At 46.1% G+C, this 13,290-nt stretch overlaps 2 protein-coding genes across 5 annotated transcripts; both read left to right on the top strand.

Annotated features, from left to right (window-relative positions):
• Window positions 1-3,926: 3,926 nt before the first annotated feature.
• On the top strand, window positions 3,927-5,246 carry wbl (endoplasmic reticulum protein 29-like protein wbl). The gene has a single exon (XM_064679798.1). The coding sequence runs from the start codon at window positions 4,360-4,362 to the stop codon at window positions 5,134-5,136; it is 777 nt and encodes a 258-aa protein (XP_064535868.1). The 5' UTR covers window positions 3,927-4,359; the 3' UTR covers window positions 5,137-5,246.
• Window positions 5,247-10,489: 5,243 nt separating this feature from the next.
• tbrd-2 (testis-specifically expressed bromodomain containing protein-2) lies at window positions 10,490-13,111 on the top strand. Of its 4 annotated transcripts, none has more exons than XM_064680003.1 (2): window positions 10,490-11,305; window positions 11,371-13,111. In XM_064680003.1, exons 1-2 carry the CDS (start codon window positions 11,303-11,305, stop codon window positions 13,051-13,053), a joined length of 1,686 nt encoding a protein of 561 aa, XP_064536073.1. In that variant the 5' UTR covers window positions 10,490-11,302; the 3' UTR covers window positions 13,054-13,111. The 4 variants fall into 4 exon arrangements, with proteins under 4 accessions (XP_064536073.1, XP_064536071.1, XP_064536075.1 ...); XM_064680001.1 differs by having other exon boundaries at window positions 11,359-13,111; XM_064680005.1 differs by having other exon boundaries at window positions 10,490-11,321; window positions 11,392-13,111.
• Window positions 13,112-13,290: the final 179 nt, after the last annotated feature.

Raw genomic sequence — 13,290 nt, 5'->3', positions numbered from 1 at the left:
ATGGGGAGTTGCGTGGAAGGGGAAAGGGCCCTTCATTGGCAAAGCGAAAAAGAATGTTAAGCGGCTCCAGTGCAACATGTCATGGCTGAAACGCAAAGCTGGCCAAAACGGGCACTGTGTTGTGGGCGTAGCAGGACGGTACGCTTATTTCTGTTTCGTGAAACGGCAATTTGCATGTCTGTCTGAGCAATCGTCTTTTTTTTGCTTTCTATTTTTTTTTTTTGTATTTTTTCCCTCCACCCACGAGACTAAGTAATTGCCACATGCACCATGGTGCTCGCAGCAGCAACAAGTGGTGGCAGCAAGAGGCAAGTATTGGCAAGCATTTGCATGCCACAATAGTGCAGCAGTGAGCAGCGACGAGTGAGTGAGTGAGTGCTCCCGCGCTCTTTGCATTTGTTTGTAAACAAACGCTCCCGAATAGCCCCCAAATTGGCAGTCGCATTGGAAATTTGCGCTCCCGCAAAGCCCAACGCATGCGCCCGAACAGCTTGACTCACTAACTGTTATACGGCCATTTCCCCAACAGTAAGCTGCACAGGTAAATTGGCCCCCATCATGATCGGATCGAAAAGTCTATTCAGTCCAGTCCACTCCTGCCATCGTCAGACTAGACTAGACGTCAGAATTACTAGACCATATTTTAATGGTGTTTTGTATTGGTCAACCGCTTAAGAAATTATCATTAGGAGCCACGGAACGTGCCTTTGATTGACAGTGAAAGCGGTCTAAGGAGCTATATGTGGAATATTTGATTTGAAGTGGTCGGTCGCAAACGTCTCCTCAACAAATATTGAAAAAGCGTAATTAACTGCCTCGCTGGCACATAATTAGGCCTGAGGTTCATTAGGAGGCCCACTCTATCTAACATATACATATTTTGATTTCGATTTCCATTTCCAATTGAAAGTCATGCTGAGGACAACTCGTGTATTCGCTGCACGCATTTCGCATAAAAGAAATGAACAAAAACCCTTCAAATTATTTGCAATCAAATTGGTAGCCCAGCCCGTAAAGGCCTAAACTGACCGCACCAAATCCATGGAACTCCATTTCGGGTTTATTGGGTGCACAAATATTGAAAACAAATTTGCGCTAAACACTTCCAATTGCCAAAGATGATATTCGGTCATATAAAAATGGCAATAAATGCAAATGAAAAGCGATAAACACAGACAAAATCCACACACGCACAGCACATCGGACCCCCCCCCCCCCCTGTCCGCTGGCCCTTCGCTGGCCCGTGAACTCTGCCCTCTCGGTGGCCCCTTGCCACTGTTAAAAAGTCAATTTTCAACGCATCGAACAGCCGAGGCAGATATGAAACGGGGTTGAAATCGAGGCAGTTATAGTCGACAATGGGTTAACCAAAAACACATTTTCAATAAATACCAATTATGTTGATACAATTTGAATTTGGGCATGCGAATTATTGGACTGAAAGAGGAGGCAAAATGGAGCCATGGCCATATGGTCAAGAGTCAGGTGGAGACTTTCATGGCCCATTTTCTGGGAATTATGCCACACAATTTTGATGAGCTTCAACTTTACAAAACTCTCACCGGGCTATTACTTCTCACACTAAAAGAAGAAACGGGCAACGTAAAACTTTTCTACACGTGTCTGTACTCCCGATCTATAATATATATATTGATAAATATATTATATGCCATATGTATGCTTCCGCTCGATAAATTTTTGTTGCATGACTTTGGCATACGTGTACGATGAAAAATTCATGGCCAGACAGTGTCGAGGCCTCGCATTGTCTCCCCCCCACCCCCACATAATTAGTTTGCCGCTGCCAAAAAATAGAGCACATGGAGGCCATCTAAGCACTTTTCCCTCGTGCCCCCTTCTAACGCCCGTGACGCAGTCAAAACGATTAGCTTCGTATTGGTCAATACATACGTGTAGCTATAAAAAGGAACAAAAACATACTTACAATGTTGTAAGCGTTAGATTTATCGGTAAGATTGCGGTCATTCAAATTTCTGAACAATGCGCTTGAAATTTGCGCGCTTATCAACCTAATGTCGATTGGGCGGTCGGTCCCTTGCATAAGATACGATGTGGAACAAACTGGACACATGCCGTTCATTTCCATTTCGCATAATAAAGGTCATTGTGTTATTAGTACCCCTTCCGCTCTTCCACGTAATAGCCACACAATTTATATTATTAATGCTCCACATGTGCGCACACATCGAGGACACACACATCGCTGAAATACCCAGGGATAAAAGTGTTAAGCGCTGGAAGGGCTCAAATCATGCTTGAAATTTCTTATCCTAAGAACAAAATTCTTGTTTCGAGAACTTCAGTTAATCCAAAAATTCTTAACGCACCTCTTACGCATTGAAGAGCATTTGGCATTCGAATTACTCGCGTGGAGAGAAGGTTGCTCTGAGACACGCACCTGTCGATTGAGTCGAGTGCCTAGAAATTCTCAGCATTAAACTCTGATTATATGAAAAGCCGTATCTAAATATAAAATGGTTATTTTTGAGACCTTTAGCTCGTCAAATGTCAACTGGATTTTCAGCTGCGTTGGCAATTAGATTGAAGGATAACAATGACGTATTGGGGCGCGATGTTCGGCTGTTAAAAATAAAAGGCAGTCTATTGGGGTAATGGTTACGGAATGGACATCTAGTTAGCTATGAGGCTCACACAAATTATGCGTTTTGGCGCGGTTCTTTCTTGGGGTGTACTTAACAAATTGCCTGGCCAGTGTTGCATAATGAATGAAGCGCAAACAGCGACAGGCTGATGGGAGAGACTGTGTACACAACGAACTGCCGAGTCCTTGTTTTCGGTCGCCACTTTTTGCTAGTCCAAATCAAATAATACCAGGGCCTGCTCCTCGACCAGGGTCTAATACCAGCTAATACCAGCAACATTGGCTCTTTCGGGCCTTTGTCGGCTGACAGACAATTGACGGCATATCCACGCATGGGCAGATTCAGATTTTGATCCGGATCCCCATCAGGCCACGCACGGTACGCGTTCGTGATATTGCGCATTGCGGTCTATAGCTATACATATGCCTTTGCACTTGACCAATGCTTGCCGCCCACTTTTGGGCACGCCCACCCATCAAAAGATAATTTAATAGCCGCACATATCGATCGTGTGAAGCTCGAAATGTTTTTCCGAATTGCGTGGTCAATTTTCCGAGTTGCCGCAAATGAACAAACGAAACCGCAAATGAAAAACCAAACTAACTATTTGAACTGGGCGGCAGGTGGGCAGGAGGTGGGGGCGTGTCCATGGCATGTGTGTACTACGCACATGAATTATTAATTGACAATTGCCGAAAATGTCCATTATCAGGTGGAAGAAGGCGGCTGAAGGAGGCGGGCAACTGGGATGGGGTCGGGGAAGGGGAAGGGGAACGAGGTCACACTGCTGTGGTAGGAAAATTTCAATTTCAGTCTAATGAAAATTGTGGCAAATGCTTGTTTTCCGGGCCAACCTCCCCCCCCCCCCTCCGCCCTCTTACCATTTTTTTTTTGTGAGACAATCGTCAGAATGGGGTTAGTTGGTTTTTTCCCGGGCCCAAAAGTTTTTCCTCTATGCAGGTGTTTCTGTTTCGGCCAATTGCAAATTACAACTTCCGCCCGACAGCACTCTCCTGCTCCTGCCCCTGCCCCGGCCCCTGCCCCTGCCCCTTCCACTGACCAACACACACACACATAAACACATACAGACGCACACTAGACACACATATGTAGCTCTAATGACATTCGGCAATGACAGCAAATTACGCACCACAATTTGTGGAACGCTCCATTGGCCAAACTCTGATAGCTAATCAGAGAGGGCATTAGCTGATATTGCAACTGAACCAGAACTAAAATGAATTTGCCAAATGATTTTTCCATCGCTAGGAAATAAATACAGTTAGTAAGCTGTTGTTTTTTAAACATTTCAATTGGCGTGGCATTCGGAATCGAAACGTAGTTCTTATAGCTGGCATTACATAATACCAGCTGCAAGAACCAAACAGAAGCAGGTTTTAGGCAGGCCAAAAAGAAAAAGGGGAGAAAGAGAACAACTTGCTTGCCAGCGGCTTCAACTGACGTGTTCACAAGTCGTTCAACTCGATCGAGGGAGAGAGAGCTCTCAAGCAGTCGCTGCAGAGCGCCACGAGCCAAGGTGAGCACTCGAGAGTCAGAGTTAGAGTCGGAGCAGGCCGCGTGGCTATAGCAACCAAACACTTCTGTTGACTTCAGCGAAAAGTCGCGAGTTTGCTCTCGCTCTTTTCTTTGGTGCCAGTCGATAGCGAGCAACGACAGAGAAGGGTCAAGGTTTTGTTTTCATCGTTGTGCAAAAAGAATTGTGTAAAAAGAGACAATGATAAAGTTGTTGCTGACAATGCTGCTGGCAACTTTGCTAGCGCGGCACACACGGGCCATATCGTGCGGTGGCTGCGTGGATTTGGATGAGATCAACTTTGACAAGACCATTGTGCGCTTTCCCTATGCACTGGTGAAACTCGACATTGCTTTTCCGTATGGCGAGAAGCACGAGGCTTTTGCGGAGTTCTCCAAGGCGGCGCATAAGGTAACCGACGAGTTGCTAGTGGCCACCGTTGGCATCAAAGACTATGGCGAGCTGGAAAACAAGGCGCTGGGCGAACGCTACAAAGTGGACGAAAAACAGTTTCCTGGCATATTTCTCTTCAAAGGCAAGCAGGACGACTATATTCAATTTCCTGCCCATCTAGATGTAACGCTGGACAACCTAAAGTCGTTTGTGAGCAGCAACACGCCGCTCTACATTGGACGCGACGGGTGCCTGAAGCAGTTCAACGATGCACTCAAGAACTATGCCAACAAGGATGATGCCGAACAGCTGGCATTGATTCAGGAGATGCAGCCCCAGATACAGCAACTGAGCAAACCCGATGAGCAGCAGCATGCCAAGGTGTATCTGGTATATATGCAAAAAATCAATGAGCATGGCTATGGGTTTGTCGAAGAGGAGACCAAGCGCCTACTACGCCTCAAGGCCGGCAAAGTGACGGCCACCAAAAAGGTGGAGCTGCAGCACAAGCTTAACATTCTCGAAGCTTTTCGCGTGCACAAGCTAACCAAGACGGGTCCGGAGAAGGCCAAAGCGGAGCTTTGAAGCAAAAGAGTTCAACTAGACAATTATCCTGTTAAGCCAACCAAATTTCATACTTTTAAACCTCAAATAGGCCCACAATTGTACATTAAAACCTAAATGTTACCAAAAAATTGTTTGTTATGTTTATTTGTTTGCCATGGCAACAACGACTCCAGCTAAACGTATGTGTCAAAGGGAACACAAGGGGCTGTCGCAGCCGCACAAGCATATCACAAAGTGGAAGGGAGCGTAAGAAATTTTATTTGGATTTAAATAGAAAATTAAACTAGCATAATTGATCGACACACCTCTTTTACAGGCTGCCTATATAGGAACGCAATTATTATTAGCACCCCCAAAAGTATGCTAGGCATTTAAAATTCGAATGCGCTTTAAAGTATGCAACAGCTGTTAAACTGCAGGGGAAATTTCAAAATAAATTCCCTCAATGCAGCAGCCAGAGAGAGAGGGAGAGTAGTTGCGAAATGGGAGTCATATAAAACTGCACGGTAGAATTCAAAAATATTAAATAATTATTACAAATTATTGTAATAATAAAATATTAGTTAAACCTATTGTAATAACAAAATATTAATCAACCATAAGCCTTCATTTGGGCGCTCTCTCGATGGCATGCAATATACTGACCCATTGCAATACAAATGAAAAAGCGCCACAAACGTGTCTACGAATGTGTGTTTGCGTGTGAGCTCCATCTGGCCGCTCTCTTCGCACTCATGTGGCCGATCGAAACAATAGCGAAGGCAAAGTCAAAAGCGCATTATGGCCGCGTTTGCGTGCATTTTTTTCTCAGCTGGTGGATCGGTTGGAGCAGGAGCAGGGGGGAGGCTGACTTGAGTGTGTGTGTGTGTGTGTGTTTGCGTTGTTATCGCTCATTTTCACTTTAATATGAGTTTTTGTTGCTGTTGCTTTCTTTGGAGTTTGCTCTTTTGTGCACGCTGCGCTGCTGGGCAGCCATATTTATTTTTTGTTACTGGGCCCCGCCGCGGCAGCAGCAAAAGCAAACGCACTAAAGTTGTGTTGTGTTTTCTTTATTCGTATGCGAAAGTCAATGAACTTTTTCGGTGTTGTCTATGCATTTCAGATGTTTTTATTGTTGTTGTTTTGCGATAAGTGCTCAGGTCGGCATTGGTATTGGTGTATTGAACATGCTGCAATGACGGACACACAAAAAACTGAATAAAAAGAAAAAAAATAACAAATGAAGTAAATTACAAATTACGAAGCTTCACAAATGCGGTTCCGTTTCAGCAACGAGTTAGTTGAGCGGAGTTTGGGCTTGGATAGCGGAATGCATGAAAACTCATGACCAGCTTTCTATTCCTACAGATTTTTTGCGCTTATCGCCCAATTAATCGACGATAAATAAACAGATCCGCAACAATGCAAAAATATGAGAGGGCATGACAGGAAGATTGCCCGCGGCTTGCCAATCGTTAATTTTTATCTAAAATGAGACCTTTGACCCGCAGCTGGGTCAATTTAGAGGCAGCTAAAAAGCGGAAAACTCAATTGGGAAAATTGCCAGACACGCATTCTGCTGGTTTGCAGTGTAATGCTGCGAAAAACGAAAAATAAAAGTAGAGACAACAATTTTCACACACTCTGAGCAGTCAGTCCATGGCACACCTTAAAGGGGCACACGGATCATGCAAATGTTTGCATTTCCACGCAAGTGCAAACCCCAAGATAATCGATCCTTCAGTCAGCGAAGCGATCTGTTGAACCCTTTACACAAAAGATCTGGGAAATTGAAAGCGGATCGCCCACGCTGGCAGCCAAGCGAATGGAACCCTTCTCCTCATTATCATGTGCATAATCAGAAGAACTTCAATTGCAATGGAAAATCGAAGCTGGAATGGCGCAGCAGCCGGAATAAACAACAGATCGACGTAATTTGAGAACCGAATTGAGAAATTGTTGATCGCAGTCGACGCATTTTGGCCAAAGGCAAAGTCATAAGGTTGCGTGTCGCCATCTTCTAGATATTATATCCAAGCAATATTCAGGTAATTTTTCGTGGGCTACCTGCTGTGAGATTTACGTTTATGCATTTCAATTTCATTGTTTGGTTCGTTCGTTCGCATTTTGGCCATAAAACAGGTTCGGGCCACAAATTTATCTCGCGCTGCAGATCGCTGCTAGAAGGGAGGCGAGCAAAGAACTCTTCTATTCAGCCCGCCTACTAGTTGACAATCAGAAACATACACATATATACATACATACATATATATGTATATATTTGTATCAAATCGGCTTTTGGCGCAGCACTAATCGAAGGGTTTGACGTCGAGGTCAGGTCAAAGCAAATGCATTAAATGTGTAATCCCAGATATGAAATCTGAGCGAGACGTCGTCTTCGTCGTCGCAGTCGCCGTCGCCGTCAGAGTTTGACTTTAGAAAAACATTTTCACGACTCGGCCGAACCTCTGATGATCGTTTTTTATTATTTTTGTTTCTTCTTTTTTGTTTTTTTGCGGCTGCTGCTGCAGCCTCTTGGCTTGGGGATCTTGCTGGGACAGGTAGCCGCACATTTTAAAGCGCTTTGCGCATTAAACCCGAATTTTCGGTTCGTTTAAATGCGTTTTTCTTTTTGAAAAATGTTTCATTTTGGGGTTTTTGCTTTCCTCGAACCTTCTCTTGATTGCATTGCTGTGTGCTAGCCGCGCCTCAAACTCGGACACAGCCCCAAATTTAGCTTCAGTCGCTGTCATGGCTTAATTGTCTAGGCCGCGACGCAAAACTTGCTCCGAGCTGCTGGAGTGCGGGGCAGAGTGCCGTTCGAGGGGGTGGGAGCAGAACAACGTCTTGGTCGATTGGCGTTTTGGGCCGTTTCGGGCAGTTTCTGGGTCCGGTCGTCATCGTCAACGGCCATTGCACCGCATGGGCAGCGTCGAGATGCAGATACCTTTCAGAGTCAATGACTTGTGAGGCATTTTCTTTGGGTTTTTAGCGCCTGGCTTAAGAACGGTTGACAGAATTTTACATAAATGCATATGCACCCGGTCTGGAACATTGTTAATTAGCTTGAAAACGAAATGCAAAACTGAAACTTGATTTAGAATTTGAGAGCAATCCGATATCACCAGCATCTATTCTTTGTAAATATCTTGTTGACGGAACGCCTTTGAGGTGAACCCTCTCGAGTGGGAACAAGGGTGCGATTATCTCGGTTACGGTCCAGTTTGGCCCTCATCGCCTCATGCTTGATAATTAATGTCAAATAATTGGCAGAAATTTGTTTGCTATTTAATTGTGGCGCTTTCACCACTTTCAGTGCCCAGTCGCACTCTGAGGCCGCGTGTCCCGCGCCCTCCATTGCGCGGCCCTTTTCAAATACATTTTCACAATTTCTCAATAAATTTTCCTTTATTGACCAAGATGCGGGCGCCCATCTCATTGCTTTTTTCGGCTACATTTCTATGTTATGTATCTACTCGTCGTATCTGAATTGCAATTGCAACATTTTTCGAGCTGCTCATGATGGCATCTTTATCGCCATCCGACCGGGTCATTGACTCTGCTTGAGAGCACTCTTCGCGCTTACAAATAGAAATTCAACATCGGGGTCGTAAATTCTACAACCGCGAATAGTAAATGATTTGCATAGCTCTTCGGCATAACGGAAGCACAGTCATAAGCTGTGTGGGTGCACTTGGAGATTTCCAAGGTTCAGGCAGGCTCTGGCGTAGCTCAGTCTGGCAGTTAGCAGGATCCGAGGACAGCCTGTGGAACCTGCATCTTTACGCTGCATTTCGCTGTCATGCTGTGCCCGTTGATCGCTATCAAAATCCACACAAAATCTCATTGTACTACACAGGATTCGCGGCGTTCCCACAGTTGCAGGCAAACACAGGACTCCATTGTCTACGCGGCAATACACACACATCTATTTTTTATATCAAAATCAAAGATCGTCGCTGAATGTGGCAAGCCAAACCCAAAAGTCACATGCGAAGAACAATGGCTCGAAGCGGTTGCCAGCTTGGCCATGGCCAACAACAAGAACCAGCTAGGAATCGCTTAAGGTTAACACATCGCAAACAATGGCCGCGCAAATGGACTAGCCATATAGCGTGTTATGGGGCAGGAGGCAGCGAGCGGGGCAAGTGTCGCGGACGCAACGAGGGTAGTTGCAAACCAGTTTCGAATACGAGTGCCTCTGGGCAGCCTGTACCTGTCGGCCTGACGGCCGCCTGTTGCAATGCTTTCTGCTGCTGCTGCTGCTGCTGGTGCCGCTTCGTGCCCTGCCTAATTTGGAGGTAGGGGTAAACACTGCGGATGCCTGATCCACGCTGCCTCCTCGAGATGCTGAGTCAGCGACCGAGTGGCAATTCTCTCGATTTTCATCAAAGTGCACTGCAAGATCGCGCAATGGAAATGGTCGTGTGCAGGTGCCGATCACAATCACAAACAGTGACTGATTAGGCGATACCCTGTACCCAGATCCAAGCAGATGGAACATACAAAAAAATGTGAATATTCTTGACAGGTTACACAATGTCGTATCTCTAGCTGTCAAAATTTCAGTGATATGCTCCAGAAACAAAGTTGGAAAATCGATAAATATCGAAATTGGAAAATTGAAGGATGACATCCATAATTAAATACAATTTTTTCACGCATAAGTAAATATTATTCATATCATTCTTCAATATAGACATGTTCATACGTCTGTAACATCCCTTTTAATCATTCTCCATGTTTGCAGGGTATAACAAGAAGTCACATACTTGCTGCTCAACGCTAGCAACAATAAGAGGCACAAAGTCAAAGAAGAAAGGGACTTAAAGAAAACAACGTGCACACACACACACACACACACACACACACAAGTGCACATTTCGTTTTCGACTATAAAATTTATTCGCATTAATCGCCGTCAAAGATAAAATTAACGAAAGAATAGACATGGCCAGGGTCAGGGTCAGGGACAGGGACAGGACGGGACGAGACACTTCTAGCCAGGGGTCGGCATGATAAGGCAACATTGACACCTTCACCTGGAACTCATATGGGTACGACTCTACCTGCCAATACGTTGTTGGCATTTCTGACCGTGCCAGCGACTATCTAATTGTACAGGACCAGACGCTCCTCAGACGTGATCTGTGTTGTGCATGTGTGTGTGTGTGTGTGTGTGTGTGTGTATGCCAGCTAAAGAGCAACAAATTGGCAGTCTTCTAGGCAGGACTGTACATTACTCAGCGATGCACTTGTCATCGAAAAGATGCCCAAATTCATGGTTTCTTTCGTTTATAATTTTTGCCTATTTTAAGCGAAGGGCATCCAAAGTAAACTCCAATGTCCCGAAGGGGAAGGGGTCTTGACAGGGGCGGGGCTGGGCGGGGCGGGGACAAAGTGGAGTGAAGCGTATGCGTGTGTAATTAAGTGTCGCAAAAAGACGCAGATAGGAAATGTACTGGGCGCTAACATGTGAAGGTAATCAGAGTCCGATGGGGTCTAAGTGTGTGTATATGCGTGCGTGTGTGTGTGTGTATGTAAATAGGAAAAGCATGTTGTTGTGCGCCATGGTCGGCTAACAGGATGGAAGCGCCGTGTCCCATGCCAAGGCTGAGGGTGATAAAAATGTTCATGTAAATTGCAAAAAACAGTTTTTATGTCCCATTGCCGCATTTTGCTGGGGGGGGGGGGTGGAGAAGAACGAGACGGGGGAAGCTGCGAGACGGGCAGGCGGCTGCGTGTGAAGTGGTGCAATATATTAGACAAGGGCGGTTGGAGCTGAATGCTCCTCGCCGGATTGGATGAGGCTGAGGCTGAGGCGGAGGCTGAAGCTGAACGTTGAGTGGGTGGATGGTTGTTGCCGCTTTGAAGTGTCGGCAATGTTGGCCGTAGTTTTGGGTCTATTTATAACGCATCAATGTTTCTGCCCTGTGCCAAATTGATGCTGTCAGCAAGAGCAGCGAATATTTAACGCGTGCATGCTACACAACACTACCGGCAAAGCGGTAAAAGTTGCGCAACACTACACAGCAAGTATGGCCCTTGCTGTCAAATTATAACGAGAAGCTGTATGAGATATTCGAGCAAATTATCAAATGGGTATAAGCCAATCGGATGTCATAGAATCTGGAAAGATTATTGCGACCTGTAGGCTCTTCGTTCTTATCTTGTCCACAAACTTTCCAGGATCATACCATTCGATATGGTAAGTTGTAAATAAGGTACGTATTCTCTGCCATTTTCCATTCATAATCGCAGTCTTCCTCTAAGGCACTTTTAATCAAACTGAAGATTCCGAATCGGGTGCAGCCGGATGTGATACCGCCGCCCGACTCAATTGGCATTTACTCAAACAAGATGCACTACTTGAAGAAGCATCTGCTCGATGAGCTGGCCACGAAAATGTTCGCCCTCGATTTTATGCAGCCGGTGGACTCGGAGGCTCTACAGGTACCCACATACTACACAATCATCCAGCGGCCCATGGACGTGGGCACCATCATCAAGCGCGTACAGAATCGATACTACCACAGCGTGGATGAGCTGATAGCCGACTTTAGGCTGGTGATAAGCAATTGTTACACATTCAATCGGCCGGAGGATATGGTCTATCGCAATGGCCAGAAGCTGGAAAAGTTTTTCCTTAAGGTGCTGAAGAAACTGCCAGAGGGCCTTGAGGTGGCCTGTAACAGGGATCCCCGAGCAGTGTGCAGTCCGCGCAGCAACGAAAAGGCCTCCGCATTCACGGAGCGCAAGTGCCGCGAGCAACTGAAGAAGCTGCAAAGTGCCAACACAGACCAGGCCGATGCGGATGCTCGCGACTTCTATAAGGAGAAGCTGAGTGCGGTTTCAAAGAAGCTGAGCAAACATCATTTCAAGACACTCGAAGACTTCCACTCGCATTTGGACGTTACCTTTCTGCAATCGCGGAATCAGGCAAAGAAAATTTTCGAGAATGCATATCACGAGACTCTCGATAGCATATCTTATCACATGCAGAACAAGGAGTTGAGCCAGCTGTTCTATGCCCTGCAAAAGGACCAAAATGGTTTGAGGAGAGGCCAACAGCAAGGCAAGCAGTCTAGGTGGGAGGATAATCTAATGGACGAGCTGGATGCTACTGTTGATAGACTTGGCAGTAAGCTGGACTCGTGTCGCCTAGACGATGAGGAGGAGGAGGTGGAGGGGGATGAGGAACAAGAATATATGAAGGAGGAACAACTGATAGCTGCCGAAAGGGAAGAGGAACGGACCAGCAACAGTCAGGGCCATAAGCTTAACTCGTATATGAACGGATGTGGAGCCAATTTACCTAACGCCAAGGACACAAACGAGCAGATGGATAGCGTCAGCGAGGTGGAACGTCGCGCCATTCAGCAACAGTTCGTAATGCTGCCCCTGAACTCTAAAATCGAGATAATGCACATTATTGCGCAAACCGAGGACATATCCACTGACAACTGTGATCTGCAGTGGTTCGATATCAAGAACTTTGGCGCCGAGACGTTAAATCTTATGAAAAAAGCCATGCATCCGCATACCAAGCTCAATCTACGCAACATGAAGCCCGACGAGAAGGAGGACCTGCAGCGCAGCCTTGAAATGCGACTGCAGAATATTAACCAAGCGCTCAACGGCAACCGTCGCAAGTACACGCATAGAATGCGTATTCGCACCGCCATGCCGGCCAAGAAGAGGCCGCGCTTCTCTGCCCCAAGCACGTCGAAAAAGAATTCCAGCGGCGCCTGCAGCTTACAGCAGCAGCAGCAGCGACAGCTGCAAACAGGCGTTGGCTCCTCCAAATCTGGACAGGGCAGGCAATCGCAATCGCAGGACAGCAGTAGCGAAAGCGATTCGAGCAGCAACAGCGATTCCAGCAGCAATAGCGACTCGAGCGACAGCAGCGACTCCTCCAGCGACAGCGAGGAGGCCAACAAAAGAGGCTCATCCTAAAAGTGTACACATTTGCATTCTAATTAAAATAAACTGCCAGATCCGACGTGCATACTCATTGACACTTTTTTGGCAATAGGAAAACAGGAGAAGCTGGAAAGCGCATCGCTGCATCTCTGCATCTCTGCTGTCTATACAGCGATCACGTAGTTGGGCGAATTTTCACGAAAAATTATGCAAATGCCTGAGAGTTTCTCACGATCGGCAAAACGATGCCGAGACTCTACCTGACACCGT

The sequence above is a fragment of the Drosophila montana genome, unplaced genomic scaffold (genome assembly GCF_035044405.1).
Source record: "Drosophila montana isolate Dmon_TW-CO22-7 unplaced genomic scaffold, ASM3504440v1 contig_2081_1, whole genome shotgun sequence".
Taxonomy (NCBI): domain Eukaryota; kingdom Metazoa; phylum Arthropoda; class Insecta; order Diptera; family Drosophilidae; genus Drosophila; species Drosophila montana.
Note: the sequence above shows the minus strand (reverse complement) of the source record. Positions and strands in the feature narration are given on the sequence as shown.

What these genes read in the sequence shown, in the direction of transcription:
- wbl (XM_064679798.1), top strand. Translation starts at nt 4,360, where the DNA reads ATGATAAAGTTGTTGCTGACAATGCTGCTGGCAACTTTGCTAGCGCGG.